The following is a 25,052-nucleotide window of genomic DNA, read 5'->3' as shown; positions in this document are numbered from 1 at the left end:
CTTTAGAAAACAAGACAAATACAACTGCTGGCCCCAGCCCCTGACTGTTGCAGAACTGTGACCTCTCCCTTCCCCCATTTCCTTTCCTAAGCTCTCTAGCTGGATGTCAGGGTCCCCCTCCCATGGAGCGGGCCATCCGTGACTCAGGCGTAAGGCAGAGTCCCAGATAACCTTACCCTATCTGGCAGAGGCCAGGATGAGTCAGCTGGCCCTGGAGGAAAGAAAGAAACCAAGGGAAAATGTGATGTAAGCCTTTCTTGCTCTTTTTTTTGGAACTGGTTTGGTATGAGTTTGATTCCTTTGCTTTCAACCACACAGTAAGAGGAATTCCAAAACAGTAGGACTTGGTATTCTGGATGACACATGAGGAAAGCTCAGGGGCTCAGGCTGAGGCTGTAGAAAGGATGTGGCTGTCAAAGCACGTGGCAGTGGGAGGGAAGGGAGGGGCTGCAGGCATGCCTCTGTGGCCTGGCTGCACACGTGTGATGTGTGGTCAGGTCTGTGCAGTTTGGAGGCCCTGGTGGGGACGGAGGGGGGACGGGGCTGGCTTCCGGACGGAAGTGCCAGGAAGACACCCCAAAGAGTTCCCACACCCTCCGGTTGATGCCTGGGCTCGCTGTGTTCACTCCGCTCCTTTTGTTTAAGGGTTCTTCTTTTGTCCAAATATGCCACCCCAGCCTGGGAGGGGGTACCCAGTGTGGCTTATTGGCTCCTGCCCGGGTTTCTGGATCCCACTGGAAGAGTGTTATCAGCCCCTGTCCAAGAGCAGGTCATTAGATGTTGATGGACAGGAGAGATTGGAGAGGGCAGGGGGGTAGATAGCGGGAGAGACATTGAGAAGGGACAGTAGACACGGAATGAGGCTGCCTCGGCTTGGGGAGGGGTTGCTACTCCTGCCTTCCACTCCATCCCCCCTACCTGGACCCGCCTGACACACCATCTGCCCCCTTCAGAGTTTACTCTCTCGTCTTACCCCTAATGTGGTCGGAGCTGACTTGGAACCTGTCCTGGCCCAGGGGACCGATTGCCAAGTAATTCGGTTTCGTCTGATACAGGGAATCAATCCCTACTAAATGATTAGCTCTCTTTCCTAACCATCCCTCTGCTCTTTCCAGGTGCTCTTCCCACCCACCGGCCCGTATTAGCAGTTTTCAGAGTATGCAAATCACAGAGACACTTTGTGGATATATGAAAAGAGGAACGTAGGAAATAGAAAAGCTGCCTAATGATTGTCAGGGGAAGACAGAATAGTGCACTTTCTCGTCTTCAGAGGATGTGTCAAGCCTGCCAATGGTTGGGCTAGTTCGCTTGTCCTAAGGAATCAGCCAGTTGAAGCGGGGATGTAATTGATGTGAACAGACGTACACTGACATCTCTTGAATACACCCACACACACACACACTGGCTGGTTCACAAACGTATAACGTGATAACGGGTACAGATAACACAGACGTGGGGATGGCACGTTTCCATTTACTATCACGGTGACAGCTTTTAAAAATGGTGACCCTTCCTGTTGCAGAATAAGCCAAAGCTCGTTGGAAAGTTGCTGATTTCAAGTGCTTTTGACGGTTGGATCGTTTTTCCAAAGGCTCCAGGATGCTTGATTCCTCTGGGAATTGTGCAGGAGCCCCAGGTGGCCACCCCCACCCTTCATGCGGTCCACATGGAGCCTGTGACGTCAGTAATGAGTCATGTTCCTCTCCAGTGTATCTGTCCCCCACAAAGGGGACGCTGGGCTCAGAATAGAGCAGTAGTGGAAGGACAGATAGGGGTGTTAATGATTAGGGGCAGGGGCTCAGCTTCTTGTCACACCCTAGAGGTGGCATCTATCGGAGAGGCTGGCCCTGACGGGTGTCCTCTGCCTTCCTGCCCTCTAGAAAAGTGGTCTTCGTTTCCTTGCTGTCTCTTGGGGGTCCCTCTCTGCTCCCTTAACCACCAGACCTCCCCCTCAGGTGCCAAGTGGCCAAATCACCTGCCCCATCCTCACCTCTGGCTTGTAGGCTTTCCGGAATCTTGAGGGTCCATCAGGGCTGAAGACCTGGCCAGGCACACAACTCACCACGGCCGGCAGCCCGTTCTCACAGGTGACATTCTTGACGGGGTCCAGCGACACCTGAGGACCCAGCCTGCAGCTGGAGATGTGGGCCTCCGTGCCTGTGCAGTCCATGGAGAACGGCCAATAGCGCTGCTTCTTGCGGGCGGCAAACATTCTGCAGAAGGTAAGACAGGGCAGGTGACCAAGGCATCATGGTGCCCACCCCTCCCTTCTTCCACAACTGGGCATTGGACCAGCCATTGTGCCAGCTGCTGGGGATCTGGTGGTGGAACCAGAGAGGCATGGTCCCTGCTCTTGGGATTCAGTCCTACTCCAGACAGAGCTCTGCAGGGTGCACCTGCCAGCACTCACTGAACACTTGGTCATGCTGGGCCCGCGCTGGGCACTGCGGAGCAGGACCCGGAAGGGCAGTGGTGGCCTCCTGCCCACAGGAAGCTCACATTCTAGAAGACAAGGGACTAACCGAGTGTAGTGAGATAATACTAAGGTCTACAAATACAAAATGCAGAAAGGGATCTAAGAGAGACAAATACAATGGAATATTAGCCATAAAAAAAGAATGACATATTGCCATTTGCAGCAACATGGATGGACCTAGAGATTACCATACTAAGTGAAGTAAGTCAGAAAGAGAAAGACAAGATGTTATGGAAAAACCCAAACGAAATTTTTGGCCAACCCAATATTATATGGTATCACTTATATGTGGAATCTAAACAAATAATACAAATGAACTCATATACAAAACAGAAACAGACTCAACGGACATAGAAAACAAACTTATGGCTACCAAAGGGGCAAGGGGGGAGGGATAAATTACGATTTGGGATTAACAGATACACACGACTATATATAAAGTAGATAAAAAACAAGGACCTACTGTATAGCACAGGGAACTATATTCAGTATGCTGTAATAACCTATAATGGAAAATAATCTTCAGTTTTATATGTATATATGAAGAAAAGAAAAGTTATATATAAATATATATAAAAGAACATATATATAACTGAACCACTTCGTTGTACACCTGAAACTAACACAATATTGTAAATCAACTATACGTCAATAGATGAATAAATAAATAAATAAATAAAAGAGATGGGACCCCTGGTCCCAGGAAACCCCTCAGTCCTGGGCAATCAGAAGGGTTGGTCACCCAAATTCTTCAGATATCTTCAGCATGCTGTCTTGTTGTCCCCTGCCTTTATTTCCCTTTGTCAATTAGCAGGACAATTTGCGTGTAAAACTCTCTCCCACTGATAGAAAAAATTAAAGATGTGACTCCAACGAGAAGCAATGAGAAGAGACTTAAATTACCCCCTCTGCTGAATCAAAGTAGACTTGGTTTCGTCATGGAAATTATAATGGTGATGAAACGCAGCCACAGACCACATCAAATCTTCACCCAGTTTGATCTGCTCTTCTTTATCTAGTTTCTTAGAGTGAAAGCTGATGTCATTGATTTGATACCTTTCTTCTTTTCCAGTACAGGAGTATACATTTCCCTCTAAGTACTACTTTAGCTATATTCCACATATTTTGAGATACTGTGTTTTCATTTTAATTCAGGCCAAAATACTTTTTAATTTACCTTTTGATTACCTTTAGGACAGAAGGGTTATTTAGAACTGGGCATACAGTTTCCAGTACTTGGGAATTTTCTAGATATCTTTCTGTTATTGATTTCTAACATAATTCCATCATGTTCACAGAATACGCTTTGTATGACTTGAATCATTTTAAATTTATTGAGACATAATTTATGGTCCAGGCTTATTTTATGCTCCAGCTAGGCTATGTTTTGTTTGAATGTGTACTTGAAAAAATTTTGCATAGTGCTGTTGTTGAGTGGAGTGTTCTCTGAAAGCCAAATAGGTCAAATTGGGTGATAGCGTTGTTTAGGTCTTCTATATCCTTACTTGTTCTATACATTATTGAGAGAGTAGAACTGAAATCACCAGCTATGATTGTGGGTTTGTCTATTTCTCCTTGCAGTTCTGTCGGTTTCTACTTCGTGTATTTTGAAGAGCTGTTATTTGGTGCATAAACATTTCAGATTGTTATGTCCTCTTGATGAGTTAACCCCTTTATCATTATTAAATTACCATCTATAGCCTTTAAAAAAAAATTCTTCACCCAGGAGTCAGTGAGGCTGAGGTTGTCTCCATAGCATATCCTAGGTAAGCTCTTAGCCTGCGTTGTGTGTTTTTATGGTTTTGTTTTTTGGAAGGCAGAATACGGATCAAGGTGAGTCAAAGTTTTTTCTAAAATGATAACCAACCAGTAGGTAATGAATTGCTTAACAGAAAGGTCACTGTGCCTCAGTTTCCCCATCTCCAGATCAGATGTAGCAGAGGGATCTACTTCATCAGATTGTTAGGATAGTTAAATGAGTTAATTCTTATAAAGCACTTAACCACAGTGCCCAGCACTTGGAAGGGCTGCCTAAGTGTCTATCAAATAAATAAATAAAAACTGTACTGGTTAAAGGAAAAAAAGAAAGATGAGAGAAGAGAGATGGTGGACGACTTCAAGGAAGAGTAGGTTTGAACTGGGCCTTGAATGATGGCGGGATTCGAAAAGGAGGAGGGTGGGGAGGACACCCTGTCCTCTCATGCTGTCCCAGGTCTTGGGGTCTATGTGCTCATCCCTGATTGGCAGAATCCAGTGAGATGCCAGGGAGAGCTGGACAGCATCACTGCCGGACTGCTCAGAGGAGGGGCCGTCCAGGGCAAGTTGGCCCCAGATGGGCAGAAGCAGGGTCCTGTCCCTGCTGGTCCAGCAGCCCTGGAAGTTTCTGCTTTGTTTCAGAGTGAATGGGATATGAACAAAGAGGAAGGAAAAACCCTACAGATGCTGCTGATATCTTTCCTTAATCAAAAATTGCTACTGGTAGTAATTCTACTGTACCTGTGGGTGCAATGACACAGAATCTTTGAAAAAAAAAAAAAGGACTGTCTTGGGAGTTCCTTGGCGGTCCAGTAGTTAGGACTCGGTGCTTTCACTGCCATGGCCCAGGTTCAATCCCTGGTTAGGGAACTAAGATCCCACAAGCCACGCGGAGAGGCCCCCGTCACCCAATTTTATTTTTTTGAAAGAAGGACTGTCTTGGAAAATTCAGGATGTGTGCTCAACATAGCTACAGACAGAGCACAGGACTACATAGGAGGACTGTTAATAATTCCAAGAGCCACTGCCCCTCCCCACTCCCTGGAAGGGCCCTGCACTTGAGGACACAGCCTCCAGCTTCTTTCCCATGACACTCCCACGTCAGACTGGAGAACGCACTCGGTGGCAGGGGTGGGGGGCGGTTACAGCTTGCTATGACACCCCTACCATTGGGTGAGCAAATACACCCAGGGGATGTCAGCTGCACAAGGAGTGGTCAGATCCCACTGGACTGGAACATCTTCTAGCTCCCAGATTTCCATGACCACAAGCTTCTCCCAGGAACAGATGTACTGAGCTCTTAATATAGAGCGAAGCACCCTCGGCAGACACAGAGCTGCTCCTTCCTCCCCAGACAGCCCCACTGCCCTCTTACATCAGCTCACAGGAACTTGCCCGTGATCCTCCACAGGCTTCCACCACCAGAGCCCACCCCGCCCCCATGATTCACTCCCACAGGCCCCCCGGGATGCAGAGATACGGGGATGCAGATATGAGGCGCTGGGGAGGATGCGTGGACAGCCCGCTCCAGGCCTGCTGATTGGTGAGCGACTGGAGTTACAGGACAGCCGTTGGCCAAGCGGGAAGCCTACTTAAGAAAGAGGTATCTAGCCCGATGGTTGGGTGGCTAGAAGAACACTGAGCTGAACTGATTCAACTAAAAAATGAGAAGTCCTCCTGGCTCTCCTCCAGCTAAGGAGGAAGCCAGACTTCGTAGGAATTCTGCCTGCTATGTGATTATGTCTATTCCAATTGTGCATTTTGGACCTAGGGAAATAACCACCGGATGGGTTCAGGGGCCCACTGGGCTCACTATGAGTGGACCTGAGGCCAAACTCCATTGATCACCCGACGTCCATACTCTGACTGTGGGCCCCAGGGATGTTTGGGCCCCTGGAATCAGTGTCAGTTCAGAGCCCGTGTCCGGTGGTTCCTGAAGGTTCTGATTATTTCCTTGTGCCCAACATACAGTGATCTCCTTTGGAGAAGGCTGGGCCAATGATTAACAGTATACATTTTTGGCAGCATGCCACAGTCCTTCTTCAAGGGGACCTGGCCTCCTCTTCATTCAAGGGCTTCTGGGTCTGTAAACTGGCTCAAGTCTGGATATTGTTTGAGAGGCCAGGCCTGCTTTTATGATTCAGGTTAGAGTTTTGTTCTCTTGACCTAGAACTCTTCTGCTCTGACACATCAAGAATGGAGTAGGGACTTCCCTGGCGTTCTAGTGGTTAGGACTCCGTGCTCTCACTGCCGAGGGCCAGGATTCAATCCCTGGCCGGGGAACTCAAATTCCACAAGACTCACGGTGTGCCCCCCGCCCAAAAAACGGAATTGAGGAGGCTTCCTATTTCACTTCTAGGAACACCACGATCCAGCCAACTAGATCAACTGGTCAATACCACAGGTCTGCAGGAGTCAGATCTGCTGGTCATTCAGTAGCCATGCCCACCTTGCCTTTGGCGTTGAATGCTGTCACTTGGCCCCTGCCGCCCCTGATCCAATTACCCGCATTGCGTTTAGGTTTCCCAACCTGCGGTGACTGCAGCTCCCACCCTGAGGTCTGGCTTACAGAGAAGAGCAATCAGGGAGCTCTTAAGAACGCCAGGGTTCCCCTCACACACTTATTCCTCACGGTCATGGTGAGAAGTCTGTCTTCTGGACTCTCTGGGAGAGTAGGTCTTAGATGACAAATCCACTCCAACATTCCAGTCTCCCCAAGCCTCTGAACCCCTTTCTCTACGTGAAACCAAAGTGGATCCGGCATTTCTATAATCTGCTGTGGAGGGCCTCCTTTTGGTCCCTGTTTCAGCCAACTCACCAAAGTCTTAGAGCTCTTCCTAACTCACAAGATGCAACATTAGATGCAGAATCTCTGCTCAGTAAGCTCGTATCCATAAATCAACATCAATATTGCGATCCTGCTTTAAGAAAAAGAAAATGACTACAAAGTGTTCCTGGCCCCGGGGATGGGGCCCTGAAGCTTCAACTTTATCAATTTTGAGGTATACGCACAGCTTCCCAGTCCAGCATAGGAGTCAGCCCATGGCAAAGCAGCCCTCGGTGAGAGCCCCTGACTTCACTCTGGGGAGAGCCTGTGAGTGCAGAGGCCTCTGGGGGACCTGCAGGCAACCCCACCAGACTCTTCTGACTTGGCCGGGGGTGTCGAGGCTGGATGGCCAGCAGAGGTTCTGATGAAGAGCTGCAGTCCCGGCCTTGGGGATAATTCTAAGGCCACCAGACCTGCAGGTTAGCAGAGGAAGGCAGGGTGGAGAGGCCATACATGCTGCCCAGGTGAATTTCCAAGGCTGCAAAGTCCCTTAGGGGCCTGGTGGATGCCTGGAGACTACTAACCCCACCCCAGATAGAATTACTTTGAAAACAATTTCCTTCCTGGGGTGAAGGGCCTCCCTGGGAGACCACATGACCTGCCTTGGGGGTGTGGTCAGCAACAGCAGCGACAGACAGGCTGCTGCAGAAAAGGTGAAAGGGAGGTGGGGAAAGATGCTACCAGAAGGCCCAGATGCAGGGACCATGCAGGGTGTGGCCCCTACTCTGGCTCCCAGGCCTCTGTTGTCCTCAGTCTCTGAGCAGGGCTCACAGATACCCCTGTCTCCAGGCCAGTGATGCCCCAGTTCTCAGACTTACCAGCCAGCCGGTGGTGGCGGCCTGTGCAGTGTGACCCCGCCTCTAGGGTGGAGCAAAGCAGAAGCAGGTCTGAGGGTGGAGGTAGCAGTGTGGAGAGCTCTCCCTGGAGCAGACCTGCCCGGGCTGCCCTGCATCTCTGGCAGGAGTGGCTTTGTGACCCCCGACCCCACTGCCCTTCAGGCCTGGGTCTCCTCCTGTGCAGCCTGAGGGCTTGGGCCGGGTGACCTCTGAGGACCCCACATGCCCTGGGAGGCACCGCTTTTCGCTAACAGCTTCCTCCCACCAGCTACCATCTCAATCCCTAACAGCACCACCGAAGCACGGAAACTCTCCCCAACACGCTTCTCTCTTTTGGGGCCCAAATGTCAGCTGCGTCCCAGGGACTAACATACCACATCAGATATCTACAAGCTGAGACGGAGAAGGTTTCAGCCTAGCCGCCCTCCCATCGCCCCAGCCCCGCCCCTCTACACCATCTCCAGTGAGAGCGCTGGACCAGGAGCTAGTTTCCAGTGTCTGCTAATCATCTCCCATCTCAGCTGAGAGTACAGCTCACCTCCCACCACCTTGGATGCCTCCCAGACTTAGCAGCCTTTTTCCTGCCCGCATTTGAAAAAGCAAAGCCACAGACACACTGTAGGAGGAACAGGGAGGGGGTTTTCAAACCCAGCTCGTGAGAGGATCATGTGAGGCCCAGCTGCCAAAACAGACCTGAGATCTGAGATCCTTCCTCAAAAGCCAGAAGAGGACTCCGGTCCATCCGCAGTTCAGGAGGTAGCTTTCAAATGCCCTCTGAACAAGCCACGTGCTGCCTGGCCTCAGGCACCCCATCCTGCTCCGGGCAGGGCTCATGGCAGCCTTCCGGCTCCCGGGACTGGACTCAGACCTATGACAGGCTGGGCGCTCTGGTGTGTCCAGCAGGTAGGAGGCCTGTCAGGGGAGGGGATTTGCTTTTCTTGGCTCCAATGGGAAGGAAAAGCTGAGAAAGTGTCTCCAGGGAAGGAGCTGGCCAGCTGAAGGGACTTCTCCAAACTGTTTAGAAGATGGGGACCACCCTGCATGCCCCCATCCCACCCTGTGCAAACAGGAAGGTCTGGGCCATGTCTGAGGGCCGCCGGGGGTAGGAATCACCACCATGCTTACCTGCCCAGCCGGGCAGCTTGCCTCCAAGCACTCACCCTCCTGGTGGACCGGGGGCTCTGACCGGAGGCAGCCAGGACGAGCCCAGGGAGGGATGCAGCCTACACTGACCCTAGGGATCTGGAAGAAGAGCTGGGGCTGGGACCCCTGTCTGCCGGCTTGGAAGCCACCTCTCTCCTTGGCTTGAAAGGAAAGAGGTAGTGAGTCTGCACTCTTGAGGAGTGTGGACCCTGTCGCTGGAGACCTGGGTTTGGATCCTGGATCTGCCACTTCCTAGGTTTTTTTTTTTTTTTTTTTTTTTTGGCCACGCCGCACGGCATGTGGGATCTTAGTTCCCGGACCAGGGATCGAATCCACGCCCCCCGCAGTGGAAGCGCAGTCTTAACCGCTGGACCGCCAGGGAAGTCCCAGCCACTTCCGAGATTTATCACCCCTCTCCGACTTCATTCCCTTGACTCTGAAATAGATCCCTGCTTCCTAGTGTTGTGAAGCTTAAGAGACTAAACACAGAGCTGCCTGGCATGGAGTAAGCACTCAGTAAAGCCGATTATTATCCTTATTAGAGGAACTAGGAAGACCCCACAACCAGCCAATACACCAGCCTGCCCTGAGCTGAAAACCCCTCCCTGGACACCCCCTCAGGCAAAGTACTCTAAGTCTCCTTATGAGCCACTCTTTCTCCCCCTGGGAGATATTAGCTTTGGAAATCCTAACAGCATTGCAAGATTTACTCGGGATGGATAGAACCGAATCAAATCGATCGGTTTCTCAATTTCCTAACAGTTGCTGCAAGGCCCAGATTGCTCAGAATAATCACCTGCTGGGGAGACAGCAGCGGCCCAGGCCACTGCAGAGCTAACTCTACAACAAGGCAGGGCCAGAGCCCAGCCAGCTGCACTCCCCGCAGCCTCCTTACTTGTACACTTTGGCGTTGTAGCTCTTCTCCCCGGGGAAGCCAAACATGCCGCAGACCACGCGGGAGTTCTTGGCTGTCCAGTGCCTGTCGCAGATCTGCTTCCACGTCTTGCCCTCCTTCACCTCCACGTAGCCCTCCGTCACTGGGGTGCGCCTGCGGTAGGCGGAGAGGATGGCTCGGATCCGGATGTCCTCCACCTGGATATTCATGTTCTGGGAGGGAGGAGGCGTGGAAGGAGAGGGGTTACTTTCCTGGTCTGGCCGTGGAGAGGTGACGGCAGACCGGGCGCTCTGCTGGCCCCCCTGCCTCTCCCCTCGGGCCCTCGGGGGTCCCTGGGCGCTCTCCGCGAGCACACAGCACGTGTGCGTGGGAGACAGTCTGGCTGAGGGGACTGGAGGAGGGGAGCAGGTGTGACCTGGGCAATCAGAGACTCAGAGGACCCCAACGCTCCTCCTCTGTCTTATCAAAAACAGCAGAGGGCAGCAGCCTCCTGCAGGGGTCTCAAAACGAGAGCAGAAGAGAGACCGTGTTCCTTGAATTTCATGCTCTATAGTAAAGATAACTTGGATGCTTGCATTGTACTCCAAAGCATATGTATGCATGCGTGGGAGTGAGTGTGTGTGTCTCCCCACTAATCCTTCAGTAACACTGAAGTTTCAGGCAAATGAGACTCAGATACACTGAGGCTGGTGGGGCCATCTTGCACACTACCTCATAGCCCCCAGGTTGGCAATCTTTAGGGCGAAAATCCCAGGAGGGAAGGGGAGGGCGGCTGCGGGTCGAGGGTGGGCTCCCCTCCCCAACCCCTGACACTGAGCTGCAGTGTCCCTGCCCCAAGCCCACACCCGAGCCCCGGGGATTTGGTTGGATAGGGGGCCCCCGAGAAGCCAGGGTGGGTGGAGGAACGCGGGCCTACCTGGGATTTCCAGTGATACCTCTTTTATGTTTTTCCAAGGCTCACGCAATCTGCCCCCAAACACTATGGGATCTCCAGAATCTCTCACTTCCAGCCCCTCTTCTTTCTGCCCCAACAGAATGAGGTCGTTACAGCTATTGTCATCCCCATTTTCCAGATAAGAAAATTGGCTGACTCCAGGGATCTCCCCAAGACCACGTAGAGGCAGGGAGCACCCGAGGTGCAGCGTGAGATGCTCTGTGAGCTGGGCCAGGTGGGGCCGGGCAGGGGTGCTGGCAGAGAGGAACCCGGCGACCCGAGTGCCCAAACCCCCCGTCCAGCCAGGATGCAAATGAACCAGGAGTTTGAACAGGACCATTATTTGGGTGCCCAGGGATTCAGGTCTCCTTGCCACTGGCTTCAGGGTGCAAAGCCAGGCCCTGCTTCCCCAGTCCTGCGAGGCAGCAGAAAGTATGTGGGCCAGGAGTGGTGGCATTTGGCTCTGGTTCCTTTCCATGCAGAGCGGAAGGAAAGCCGCCAGTGGCAGGATTATGTTTGCCTGCCTGCATCCTGGATCCTTTACAGCCCCCATTCAGGCCACAGGACCCGTGCCACCAAGACACATGGATGTGGGTGAGCAAGAAAGGGCCTGAGGTCTACACTGGCCCGTGGGCCAGCTCCCTCCTCTGTCCTCCCACCTCGGGAGGCCAGGCTGGAATTCCAGCATGTAAGGAACACGTGACGCCCAGAAGGAAAGTTACCACCGTGGCATCAGCCCTGCGGCTTCACGGGGCAAGCAGGCTAGGCTGACTTTATTAAATTCACAGATCCTCCCCCGCCCCTGCCGTCCTCCACTTCCCCCCACCCCTGGCCTCTCTCCCCACCACCACCCCGCCCCCATAGAGCATCAGCGCAGCCTCACTAAGGGGAGATATGGAGTGTGAACCCAGAGGGAGGAAGCCCTGGGGGCGGGGCGGGGCGGGGGGACGGGTGGCGCTCAGCAGACCCTTGTCTTGATTCAGGTCAGCATCCCCTCAGCAGAAGTATGACTGGTGGGCAAGCCCGGTGGGCAAGCCCGGTGGGCTCTCGGATGTGGGAAATGAGGCTCAAAGAAGAGAAAGCGCTAGAACTGATGTCACTGTCCTTGTTCTCCCACTGACTCACTGCATGTGAGTGTGTGTGTATGAGTGTGTGTGTCTGAGTGTCACGAGTATGTCTGTGTGTGTGTGTCTCTGCACGTGTCTGTGTCTGTCTATGTGTCTCTGTGGGAGTGCACTGCTCGTGTGTGTCCGTGTGCAGGATGATGTGCAAGTGACAGGGCTGTGTGTCTCTGCGTTGTGTGGAGTGTATGTCTGTGCATCTATGTGGCGGAGGAGGATGCAGAGAGTTTTCCTCCAAAGCCCTGGGAGAGCAGTCAGGCAAGCATCACATTTGCCATTCCTTCTCCTCTTCTCCCTCCACAGAACCAATTCCTTCCCATCCTCTTGGGCTCAAATCCACCTCATTCATTCATTCATTCCAGAAAATACGGTCTCTCACCTCCACGGGCCCTGCCAGCCTCCTCCTTACACCCCAATCCTGGGGCCCTCTGCTCTGAATCATAACGACTATGAGGGCTCTCATTTATCAAATACGAGCCAATTACACGTCAGACTCCGCACTCAGAACTTTACATTCATTTCCTTCCTCAATTCCCATGGCAACCGGTGAGAGGGCCAATGGTATGCCCGTGCTACAGGTGAAAAACGAGGAAACTTGGTGAGGTTTTGCACCTTCTCCAAGTTCACAGAGCCAAGAAGCAGATAAACAAGGATGAAAACCAAATTCTGACTCCAAGCCCGTGCCCCAGGCTCGTAACCCCGGGCCTCTGTACGGTCCTCACCCTCCCGCCCTCGCCCCATCCCTTGCCCGGTATTGAGTTGATCCACACGGGGCAGGGCCTGGGGCTCAGCCTTCTAGGGGGGCTCCCTTTGGGCTCTGCCCATTCGAAGTTGATATGTGAAGTCCACCCTGCGACCCGCCCGGAGGAGCCGTGAGTCAGGCAAGAGTGTACGTGAGGGGAGAGAGCCACCTCCCAGCTGCCCTTGGACTCAGGCCAGGGGGTGGCAGGGAAACCCTCCATGGCACACATTCAGGGGTTGCTGCTGGCTAAGGAGCTCACTTGGACTGCTCAGAGACCTCTGTGTAGGAAAACACACACGTATACACAGAACGGCCCTCCTGACCTCACTGCTGTGGAATCCCTTCCATAACCGCAAGTCTTAGGACTTTTTTTTTCCCCAGAAGTTCAACTTCAGAAGAGAAGTGAAGATTTGAAACACTAAAACATATACACGTTTTTCTTTTCTAACAAAAGTCTCTCTACACTTGTGAGTTTTACCTGAAGCCCAATAGCCCAGAAGCCAGCAATGCACCTGGCACTTTTTAAAATTCAAATGAAAGTCTGAATGCTGGTCCTCTTGCCTGAGGCAATAGTTCACTGGGCTCTCCAAAAGGCTTCCCTCCAAGGAATTCACAGAACCTTCCGGGCTTGTCCTACGCAAAACTCATCCTATCCCCCGGGAGTGAGGCTTCCAAAGGGGAAAATAAAGGTGCCCTGAGGCCATGCCCTGCCCTGCCTTAACTAGTGGGGTGGTGGAAAGAAAGGCTAGTGAAGAAGCACCAGGGCTGCGCTCCCAGTCTTGTGCTTGAATGGCATTTCACATTTGCCGCATCTGTGAATGAACTGCAAATTCCACAATGTGACAGCCTGGGGCTGTCGCCAATGAGGAAAAATCACCAGTTTTGAAAGTCTAGTTGGAGATTGCATCAGAGAAAGACACAGGGGGAGGCGAGGCAAGCAGCCCAGCCTCTAAGAACGCACTTCACAATTTCTCTGAAAGTCAGCACGAAGCTCGTGGCCTCCCGGGGAGGGCACATTTGCAAGGGTCAGATCTTAGCCCAACTCTCCCCCTTCCTTTCCTCTAGAAGTCGTAATTTAATTACATAATTAATTACATAATTTATCAGCTCAGGCCTTCCCACCTGAGAAGTCATCCTTGGAGTGGTGTCAGGTGGGAGCACCACGATGGAGATATACTAGTCCGCCGTCATCCCAACTAGAGCACGCGACTGGGTAGCGCTGCACAATCGCTGCTCGCTTAGCAAGCTCCTTCCCTCTACAGCTAACAGGTTCCTGCATCTTGCTCTCAAAGCCCAAAGCCCTTAGCTCTCTTTATCTGGCTGTTTTTAGAAACTGGCCTTCCAGATAGAGATCCGTTTCCCCAGGTGCCATCTTGGCACCTTCCTCAGCACCTCAAACCAAACACACCCAGGATGCCCTGGGTCTTTCCTTCCTGCAGGCTGGAAGGTGACGCCCTTGCAGCCCTCAAGCCTCGCATGCCTTCTGCTCCCTCTCTCTTCCTCACTCTTATGGCCCATTCTGCCCCAGAAGTGCTTCTCCTACCCTTCAGTCACCTTCTCATTCCCACTTCTACTGTGCAGGCAGGTATGTAGTGGAAGTAAGAGAAGAGCGTCACAATTCTGTCATTTCACGGGACCCTGTATGTCTCCCCGGTCCGGATGAATGGCTGACCCAGTCCATCTCACACACGGCTGGCATATGCACCCAGCTGACCGCTGTGCGTTCGTGGGTTTGGCTCAAAACCTTCCCGTGGCTCTCCCAGGGCTTATGCTCCTAGTCAAGAGCCTCCCTGACGGGACCCACCTCATCCCCTCCGTGCCCTTTCTCCAGTCTCAAGGTGCCAGGCTGACATCACTTTTTTAACCCCAGCATCAAGTTGCTCCCCGCAATCCTTTTTTCCTTCCTCTCTACCGATCAGAATCCTCCTGACCTTCGGGAACAGTCTGGTTCATTCAATCGCTTGAAAAATACCTGTGGAGGGCTGTGACGTCCCGGGACGTCCCTCCCCCAAATATCTCATCCACATAGATTCGACTCCTTTATTCCTCTAGCATTTGCTTCCTGGGTCCCTCAATTCATTCTTGGCCTTTACTGACTGCCTTGTACCATCTGTCTTTTCATCGTGCCACCTCATCGGACTGTGAGTCTCTCAAGGACAGAATTGTGCTTTATTCATTCTTGTATTCCCCATGGCAACGAGTGCCAGACACGAGACATCGTGGGTCCTCACATATTCTTGGAACAAACTAATAATCATTTAAAAAAATCCAGTTACGGGAATTCAGCTTAACTAGAAACGTTGGGCTCTCCAGCCAAAAATGTAATAAAGACTCCCTTTATTCTGGGTTTAGTGCAAAATAAACAGAGAGGCTTGCCTTTTTTCACAGCATAAGCGCTACTTGTGTGATTTACCGATGGACAAGGAGATTGTCTGCACTTTATCCATGCGACCTCTTGTCATCTGAGCTGTTTAACACCCTCCCCTTTCCCCTTGAAATCTGAGGCTAATAAATAGTTATAAACTGAATTAAAAGCTGATCTGACCCTCAGTACACATTTAGATGGTTTAGCTATGTGGGTATCACAGTACAAGACATGTTGTACTGGAAGAAGCTGGCTACACTGTAATTATCCCCTTTTGATGATCAAATCGGAAATTCACAGCCTAAGAAACTGCTAGCCAGTGATTCCTACCGGCTACATAGATGAAAGGGAAGCGGGAAGGCAGTGCAGCGATCTCTGTGGCTCAGCTCTTTGTGATGGAGACCAGTCTGGGCGGAGGGGGTCGGGGTGGGAATGGCTTGAGAACTGAGGTCATGCTGAGGCACCAGAGGAAAAAGCCGGCAGTCAGTCTGGGCCCTCCTCCTACAAACCAAGAGCTTTGCAATGCTGCTGGAGAATCCGATGCTCTGTGTTTCATTTTCCAACCTGAAAGCAGTGTGGCGGGTAACAGAGGCTGCTTCTTTGGAGAACAGTCAAGACCTGCTGTCTGCAGGAAGCTGGAAGGACACCTGCGCCCGCAACCAGCCCCTCTGGCCCATCAGGGGTGCTGAGGCCACAAACCAGGCAGTCCGTGGGCCTGGCCAAACGGTCCACCACGCTCCTAGGTAGGGGACCTGACCTGTTGCTTCTCCTCCCAGCAACCATCACCAGGGTGACAAAGTAATGACTTGGGAAATCGTCTTTCTCCGCTGTGGGACAGCAAATCTGGGGAGGGCAAGACTGTCCTTTCAGTTCATTGATCCCTTGATTCCCAGGGCCCAGCATAGCGTCTGCTGCCCGATTAAAATGTAGTGGATGAACGAACAAACGGACACGGCATCCAGCTGCCTTGGCAACAGCCTCACGGGGATGGGGCCGGGGGGAGGCGTCGTCGCTGACCCCTCCAGCATGGCTGAGGTGACTCGAATGAACCACCTGGGCCCTTTGCCACCACCTTCACCCCAGTCACCTCAGGAGCCCCACCCTACAGAACCGATCTGCCCAACCAGGGCAGAGAGGGGCTTTCCCCGGCCCAGCTCAAGCCCCTACTTCTTCCACAGAGCCTCCCTCCCACTGATCTCAAGCCATTTATTTATTTCTTCTATAACCTCTCCCTTTCCAAGCTGCCACAGAATTTGCCATCCAGTCCACACTGTTCAATGTTGGAGTACATACCGCCATTTATTTATTTCTTCTATAACAAATTACAAGGCTACTTATTCGTCGATTTCATCTAATGAGTGGGTATAACATTACTTATCTCTTTCAACTCGCAAACAATTATAATATTTATAATTTTCAGAGGGTTGTGTGTACAGCACGCCGGCCAGGGATAGGGTTCCCAGATCTGCCAGGATGTGCACAATTTCAAATATTCTGTTCTGTTAGCTGCATAAACGCCCTTTTGCTTTTCAGATGCAGTGACCTATTTTTCGTTGGGAAAACAGGTCACCCTAGAACTACTTCTCTTGTTCCCCTTGTGGTTGGTGGCTGGTGAGCCCAGACCACATAGAGGCTCTCAATAAACAGAATCATGGAATGTTAGCACCAGACAGGATCTAATACCTCTTCCTGCCCAAGCTCTCCGTAGGCTGGGAGAGAAAACCCAGGAGAGCTACATGCGATGGCCCAGCTCGACAGTTCGGCAAGTCTGGGGATTGAGACGCTGGGGGCTCCCATTGTGGCCCTTTACTCCCTTGCTAAAGGGTCCGACACAAACTGCCCACTTGCTACCATCTCTCCTCCTGCCACAGAGGGAAGCCGGCCAGCTACCTTGTGGCCTTTGGGGGAAGCAGGGCTATATTTAGCTTGGAGGGACCGCTGCCTTCTGAACTCCACAGAGGTGAAAACAGACCCCCTTTCTTTAAACCACCCAGTGTAACCTGCTGCACGTCCTCTTGGGGGCGGGGGGTGTGTGTGTGTGGAGAAACTCCTGGCCGGGAAGTGTTTGGACCTTTCTAGAGTTAATTACTCCCTTTCAGGCGCCATGCCTCCACCCCTAAGAGCCCCCTCCCCAGATGCTGGGGAGATAAGGCTGCTGCTGAGGGGAAAAGCTTGAAGCATTTAGCAGCTAACTGTGGCTCATAAAAACCTGCACTTCTGGAATTTAAAAAATTCACAACAGCCTCCATCCCTGTGGTTAAGAGAAGAAAGAGCTTTTTCAGGTCTCAGCACCCCTCCAGAAGGAGGTGAGAGAGCAGAGGAGAGGGGTACCGGATTCTCCCCACCGTTGGAAGTGAATACCCTTCTCCTGGCTCCATCCTCATCCTCTCACTCCTGGCCCCTCCAGACTGCCTGGGCTGCCGGCTGTCACAAAGGAGAAACTGGGGCTCCGGGGCCACTCGGGGGATAGGCCACCCCTAAATCTCACAGCCGGGACATTTCCAATCAACTCTGGGAACGTTAACTGCTTTTGCAAAAGAGCCTTTAAAATAATGGGCAGAGAAGAAGGTGGGGTGAGAAGGTGAGGAAAGGAAAAACCCGTTATGTTCCCTGACCTAACAGTCCACGGGCCTCAGCCACGAGCCTTTCTGTGAGCACATGACTTAGCAATGTGCAAAAGAGCCAGTGCAGAGAGGGCTGTGCACAAGGGCATCTGGATTTGTCATCTCTCCTTATCTAATGCTTTCTCCAACTTGTCCACCGCCGCAGACAGGAAACAAAGTCTCTTGATTTAAGAGCCTCTGAACTCTAGGGAGTTTCGGTTGGAGCTCTGTTTTCCAGGTTTAAAAAAGATATATTCACTTGAAACTAACAGTATTTTACATTTTATTATTTGCTCCTGTTTCCCTCTTTTGAAGAAGGTTTTGAGAACTGGCCCAAGACTCATTTTCCTGCAGAAAATGCTGTTTTACAGTGAGGTGCCCAGAGACCCCAGAAGGGTCAGTCCCTCTGGACATGCAGCTTCAAGTCTCAGCCTCCAAGGGGACCCAGACTCAGGGGTCCTGCCTTCCACTCTGGGGTCTAAAACTTAGACCACAGAGAAGGGGAGAAAGGAGACCCTGCTCGGTTAATTTTCTGGATGAAATGAACCCAGGTTGGTGAATCAGTGGTAAGGAGAATCTCTTGTAACACTTTATAGTCTGCAAAGCACTTTTCCAGAAATCATCTGATTTTCCCCCTTACAGAAGGAGTGTGTGCCGTGCCATTCTGATGGAGAAACCACTGCCCCTCTGGATTACAGACTTCGTAGCTGGAAGGGATTGAATTCAACCCACTCATCTTAAAGAAAAGAGTGGACTCGCTCTGTGCTCTGGCCAACAGGGAGCTCAGGGGCCCAACCTGTGAACTCTCCTTAGGTGGGGTCATCCATCTGAAGAAGAGGCACTTTTTCCCTCCTCTAGGAGGGAATTTATGAAGTGTCAAGGGGCCCCTGAGGATGCCCCAAGCAGATGTAGGAATCCACAGAAGCAGAGTTAGCTCATCGAGTGAAATTCCATCATTCAGGCCCCAGGGTTTAGTGACTCATGCCTCTGGCATCCCGGAGTGGGATGAACTTGGTCTAGACTGATGCAGTTTTCTTCCACTCTCTGCTTGGGGAATTCCAGTGTGCTCCGGAGAAGGAACAGGCCTGTGAGGGTCATCTATAATGGTCTGTGATCTGTTCCCAGTCTCCAGGCGTCAACGAGGGTGCATAGTATAGAACCCGGCTTCACCCTTTCAAAATAAGGGTGAGAAGAGATGGGGTGTCTTCGTGACCTTCACTAGCGTAATTGTTTATATCTGGGGTCACAAGATACAGAGAAGGTATTACCTGACACTTCACTCTTGGCTGCTTTTAAATTTATGGGCCCCCAACCAGGGGAAGTTGAGAGGAGTGGGGCTTTAATTTTCACTTTGATGTGGAAGAGTGCAGGTGAGAAGTGTCTGCTTTCAAGGCCAAAGTCATGACGGGCCAGAGAAGCGGTAGAGAGAGATCCAGAGCACACACACTAGCTGGCATCCCTTCTCTGTGTGTGTGTGTGTTTGTGTGTGTGTAAGATGCATGACCCCAATTCACACAATGGTGGGCACTGCCAATAGCCAGCTAGTGTGCACACCCTGTGTGGGCTGGGTGCATTTTCACAGATGCAGAGAAACAAGGGATCTTAGAACTTGGTAATCACCTCGTCCTGTGTCCTTCCCATGTAGGGATCTGGCCGTGATATTCCTGGCAGGAGGTCATCCAGTTCCTGCTTGAGCTACTCCAGTGACAAGGAGCTCACCTCTAACAGGTAAGCCCCGTCCCCTGTGTTGTAGAGTCTTCAGACTGTGTTGAAATGTGCAGCCCCATCACTCAGCCTTAAAGAGTTTTCACACGGAACTGAAATCTACACCCCAATCCCTCCCCATCCATCTTAGTTCTGGAAGTTAGCATTAATCACACTCTTCTCCATGGTAGCACTTCAATAGTTGAAGAGGACGGACATGTCTCCCCCCACCCCATATCTCTTTTCTTGACACAGTATCTTCATTTCTTCATATGATGCGGTTTCCAGACCTGTCTCCACTCGGCTTGTCCCTCCTCCGGGAGACACAGTTAAGAGGTGACCCCAGAACTGCACTTAGTTCTTGGTCCAAAAAGCAAGGAGTTTAGGGAAATAAGTCTTCCCCCAGTGTATCAGTTTACATTCACTCTTCTAGCAGCCATACCATACCTTTGGCTTGTACTGAGCTTTTAGGCAACCGGTTCCCTTCAGGGATCTTTTAAATATAATCGGTGCTTTCAGTCACTTTCCCTGGCTTTTACTCTTTAGCTATTCCCTGCTCCCGCCTCCCGCCCCCCGTGAACCTTGATATAGGACCTTATATTCATCCCTAACATGTTCCAGTTTGGGTCTATTATTTCAACCTCCTGAGGTTTTTCTGAATCTCACTCCATGATGTTTTATCCCAGCAATCCCTCCTAGTTTTTGTGTCTCCTATAAATATTATCAGTATACATTTTAATCTCCACGCAAATTTCTGATACATGGTGGAAAGGCAGAGAGGAGCCCTGGGCTACACCAGTAGAGACCATCCACTGTGTTCACGCTAATTAATCAGCAGTTCTGGGTATCATGAGTCACGACTCCCCGCTAGCTGCATGTCCACCAAACCTACATGTCTTCCTCTGGTCCACACACATCTAACAGGGGACATTTCTCTAGCCAAGACGAGTGACTGCATGACTTAAGCTACGGACACAGCTATTACACGAGGTATTTCAGAGAAGCGTCTCACATCCCACAAATATTCCTGGTAGGTGGTCTGGGTGGCTCCCTACCCATCGGGCCAACCCTGCCCGTACACATGAGCTTGAGCCACAAATTCCTGGATGGCAGAATCTTCTGGTAACTCTTCGAGGTTCTCATCAGACGCCCTGAGATCCAGGCCTGTTGATGACCTGCTTTTAGCAGATATCAAAGGGCAGAGATTACAGGGGACTACTCGTCAACTGAAAATTTCCACAGCATCCCTGGCTAGACAGGAAAGCTTCTAGTAGATCTGGTCCACGGTAACCAGTCTGATTCGTATAACAGCAAGAGGGAGGCCTTCTAGGAAAATACAAAGCTTAGAGGTTGCAGAAGTTATCCAGCCCTTTAAACCAGACTCCCCTCAGCTAGCCCTCTCTGGGCTACTGTCAACTCATTTAGGACCTAGGCTCCTTGCCTTGGAAAGATCTTCCAACTTTCCCCGAGGCATGCATCTTGTCTTCTTGTGTTATAAGGGCTGGACGACAAGGGTCATGTTTACTTTCCCCGGTGGCGTCCCAGACCATGACGTGTGTACAGCAGGCCTCCAACAAATGTAGGTAGATACTAAGCTTTCCTATCACAGAATCTCAGCCCTTCCAGAATAAGAAAGTTCTCGCCAACGTATTTTTTCCCAGTCATTTCTCAGCCTATTCCACCCAATTAAGGTTCTGCTTTCTCTATGACCCATCTTATTTCCCCCTTAAATGCTAAGCAGTAGAACTGGCCCATAGAGCTATTCCATAAACATTTCTCTGTTGAAGTGCCCTTCACAGAGTCCTTTGCCAGAACGATTATCTTTTTTTTTCTAGTGACAGATGAGCCTTCTCATTTTCCCAATCCAAAACCCACAAACATTTTGGCCCACTCTCCTTTGATTCAAGCTATCAGTGGCTTTCTTATGCCCAGAAGCCTGGATCTTTGCTTGACAATCCATGTGGATTACCCTGAGGTTGTAGGATGAGCAAAAGCCCATTAACAATGTCACACATTTGGCCTTGAACCAAGGCCAGCAGGTTGCCGAAGCTGTTGGTTTCAAGCAGGAGCCTAAAGAAGTCTCTTTCTACGGTCTGCTGGCCGTTTCAGAACTTCGGAAAAGTAACGGTCAGTTCATTAGAAAGAAACATCTCAGTCATTGGTGATAGATATGGACTAATATTTATTTGTAGTTGATCAATACTGGGATTCCAAAATTTAGAGATCCCTGATTTAACTTGTTCAGTAGAATTATAATACTGTTAGATCCAATTACTACTAAAAAATTTCTGGGGACCACCCCCCGCCAAAAAAAACCCTCAAAGATGTCACACATAAGTTCACTGTCCTATTAGGCAGGGCAATACTATGAAGGAATGATTTGCTTCTCCGCATTTCTCATCACTGTTTAGTTTGATATTTTATCCTAGGATATTCTTTTTTTTTTTTTTTTGCGGTACGCGGGCCTCTCACTGCTGTGGCCTCTCCCGTTGCGGAGCACAGGCTCCGGACGCGCAGGCTCAGCGGCCATGGCTCACGGGCCCAGCCGCTCCGCGGCATGTGGGATCCTCCCGGACTGGGGCACGAACCCACGTCCGCTGCATCGGCAGGCGGACTCTCAACCACTGCGCCACCAGGGAAGCCCTATCCTAGGATATTCTTCACCCAAGTGGATAATGATCTTTGGTTTTCATTTCTGGGAAGAAGAAAATTTGGGAATTGGAGATATTGCTCCCGTTAGGTACCCAGCATTATTTTTATTGGATATGATGGTGAATTAGATGTAAGCCCTGCCCTTTGGAGCTTCCAACATTGGAAAGATGAGATACATATGAGTGGGTGCTAATTATTTCATATGAGGTTATAAAGAATGGCGATGGAAAATGTGAAACTGGACTGGATAAGTCCACCCTCCAAATTATAAACTTCATGGTAAAGCAAAGTTGTCATCAGGAACTGGAAGACTAAATAAAGTACATCAACTCTGCAACCATCTCTTCTAGTTATCCCAAATAAAACAGCAGCATTTGAAGAGTGTGGTCTCATGCTGCCAGCTGAGAGAAGGCTGGGAATCCTTTTCCACACTATTATGCAGGCTTGGACCAGTTCCCAGCATACTCAGTGTGCTCCTGGAGCATATGAGAAAGACTGGGACAGACTGAGTCATGGGAGGAAAATGTAAAGACCACAGTCTGGGGAGAACTTCCTCCGGAGACCAAATAGGGCAATTTCAAGAGTCACCTCTCCTCAGCATTAGTCCTGAGGTCAGCTGGCGGCTAAAGCACAGTGAAGGCTCCTTGGCCTGGATTCATGGCAGATCCAACATCCCCTTGGGGGTTGGAGTCCCCTCGAGGAGGGAGCCTTGGCTGCCTCATCTTCCTGTCCTAAGCCCCACATATGTTGCACACAAGACGACTGCATTATATGTTTGTTCATTTTGTTCTCTGGCTGGAGAACTTGTTGAAAAGATCAACCTGAAATTTAGCCATAAATGTAGAAGGGTCACGAGCCCTTTTGCCATTCCCAAATGCTGACTTGGGTCAGGCTGGCAACATCAGAATCACCTGAGAGAGCTTAAAAATAATAACCTGGTCCCATAGTGGGAGACTCTCATTCAGGAGGTCTGGGATGAGGTGCCAGTGCATTTTAAAAGTGATTCTGGAGACTTCCATGGTGGCGTAGTGGTTAAGAATCCGCCTGCAAACGCAGGGGACACAGGTTTGTTCCCTGGTCCAGGAAGATCCCACATGCCGCAGAGCAACTAAGCCCGTGTGCCACGAGTACTGAAGCCCGCGCGCCTAGAGCCCGTGCTCCGCAACAAGTGAAGCCACTGCGATGAGAAGTCTGTGCACCGCAACAAAGAGTAGCCCCTACTCACTGCAACTAGAGAAAAGCCCGCGCACAGCAATGAAGACCCACACAGCCATAAATAAATAAATAAATGTATTTAAAATAAAATAAAAGTGATTCTGATCCCCAGCTAGATCTGGGACAACTGTCCTAGGGCAGCCAGTCCCCAGGATGACCCCAAATGACCAATACCCTCTGTAGTCACACCCTTGGGTAATCTCCTCCCACACTGTATACTGTTTGTCTGAGTGACCAATAGAATACAGCAGAAATGATGGCCCATCACTTCCGAGATGAAGTTATGAAAGACGCAGCTTCCCTCTTTTGCTCCCTCTCTCTTTCTCTTTTGAGTCACTCACTCTAGAGAAAGACAACTGCCATGTCTTAAGGACACTCAAGCAGCCTATTGGGAGGTTGTGTGGAGAGGACCAGAGGCCTCCAGCTGACAGCCAGAAGGAAGCAAAAACCTGCCGACAACCACAGGAGTCAACTTGGGAGAGGAGTTCCCAGCTCCAGTTGACAACATGACTGCAACCTCGTAAGATGTTCTGAGCAGAGTGAACTGGCTGACCACTCCTGGATTCCTGACCCTCAGAAGCTATTCAAGACAATCCATGTTTGTTGCAAAATATGAGGGGGGTGGGATAATTTGTTACACTGCCGTTGCTAGCTGAGACACCTTCCTAGTCCAAAGGGCAAGCTCCTGTACATAGCACAGACCTTTCTAGCTTCATTTCACACTATTTCCACATTCATAATTACAGTCTTGAGTGGTACCGACCTGCTCATCCCCAGTTCACACCTCCGTGCCTTTGTGTCTTTGTCCAAGTCGTTCTCTGTGTCTGGAATGCCCTTTCCCCACTGATAGCAGCCTCTTCTCCAGAAATCCTTCCTCAACTGCCCTGGCACCAAATGAAATTGGTTTAGGTCCCCCCACCTGCCACAAAAGTGATCACACACACTTCTCAGAATCATAGGTGAGAAGTGAGATACATGGAAGAAGGAAAACATTCACATGAAGGAGTCATCAAGAGCACATGAACTTGTCAGACAGAGAAAGACAAATACCATATGATATCACTTATATGTGGAATCTAAAATATGACACAATGAACCTACCTACGAAACAGAAACAGACTCACAGACTTGTGGTTGCCAAGGGAGAGGGAGGGTGAGGGAGGGATGGAGTGGGAGTTTGGGATTAGCAGATGCAAACTCTTACATATGGGATGGATAAGCGACAAGGTCCTACTGTAGAGCACAGGGAACTATATTCAATATCCTGTGATAAACCATATGGGAAAGAATATACAAAAGAATGTATATATGTATAACTGAATCACTTTGCTGTACAGCAGGAATTAACACAACACTGTAAAATCAACTACACTTCAATTTAAAAAAAAAAGAGCACATGACTTGCCTCTATGTTGTTGATCAGCGAATTGTCAAACTTGAACCCAGGAATTCTTTTGTCACTGCACACCACACCCACATCTTCCGTGTGCTTGCAGTCAGTGACACCCCAGCCATTGGAGGAGCAGGCTGCGAGGGTCCCCTCATTGCCGGTGCAGTAGACGTTGTCCAACCAGATGGGCCCTGAGGAAGCAGAGAAGAGAGAAGCCAAACTCCACGTCAGAGTAGGTTTGAGTCTTTGGGGGCACCAAGGGCGTACACAGAAAGAGAGTTTTTCCCTAATTTTGGCAGCTGTGGGTGGTCATCAGTTGGTCAGTGTGTTGAGATATTGCATACAGTTCTAGACCATCTGGATTCCCTTGCCAGAGGGATGTGATTTAGGGATG

At 50.6% G+C, this 25,052-nt stretch overlaps 1 protein-coding gene and 1 non-coding gene across 3 annotated transcripts in view; one reads left to right on the top strand and one right to left on the bottom strand.

Annotated features, from left to right (window-relative positions):
* LOXL2 (lysyl oxidase like 2) overlaps nucleotides 1–25,052 on the bottom strand; it is a 102,298-nt gene that overhangs the window by 41,521 nt on the left and 35,725 nt on the right. For both annotated transcript variants that reach the window (XM_033857659.2, XM_033857658.2), the window contains 3 exons: nucleotides 24,674–24,849; nucleotides 9,933–10,144; nucleotides 1,991–2,213 (listed from right to left, as the gene is read on the bottom strand). In XM_033857659.2, coding sequence (XP_033713550.1) covers nucleotides 1,991–2,213; nucleotides 9,933–10,144; nucleotides 24,674–24,849 — 611 coding nt within the window. The remainder of the gene's footprint in view (nucleotides 1–1,990; nucleotides 2,214–9,932; nucleotides 10,145–24,673; nucleotides 24,850–25,052) is intronic.
* LOC117312846 (small nucleolar RNA SNORA2/SNORA34 family) lies at nucleotides 21,417–21,553 on the top strand. Its single transcript, XR_004527252.1, has one exon. It is a non-coding gene; the product is annotated as a small nucleolar RNA SNORA2/SNORA34 family (small nucleolar RNA).

The sequence above is a fragment of the Tursiops truncatus genome, chromosome 6 (genome assembly GCF_011762595.2).
Source record: "Tursiops truncatus isolate mTurTru1 chromosome 6, mTurTru1.mat.Y, whole genome shotgun sequence".
Classification (NCBI taxonomy): domain Eukaryota; kingdom Metazoa; phylum Chordata; class Mammalia; order Artiodactyla; family Delphinidae; genus Tursiops; species Tursiops truncatus.
The sequence above is the reverse complement of the archived record's forward strand: the minus strand, read 5'-3'. Positions and strand labels throughout refer to the sequence as shown.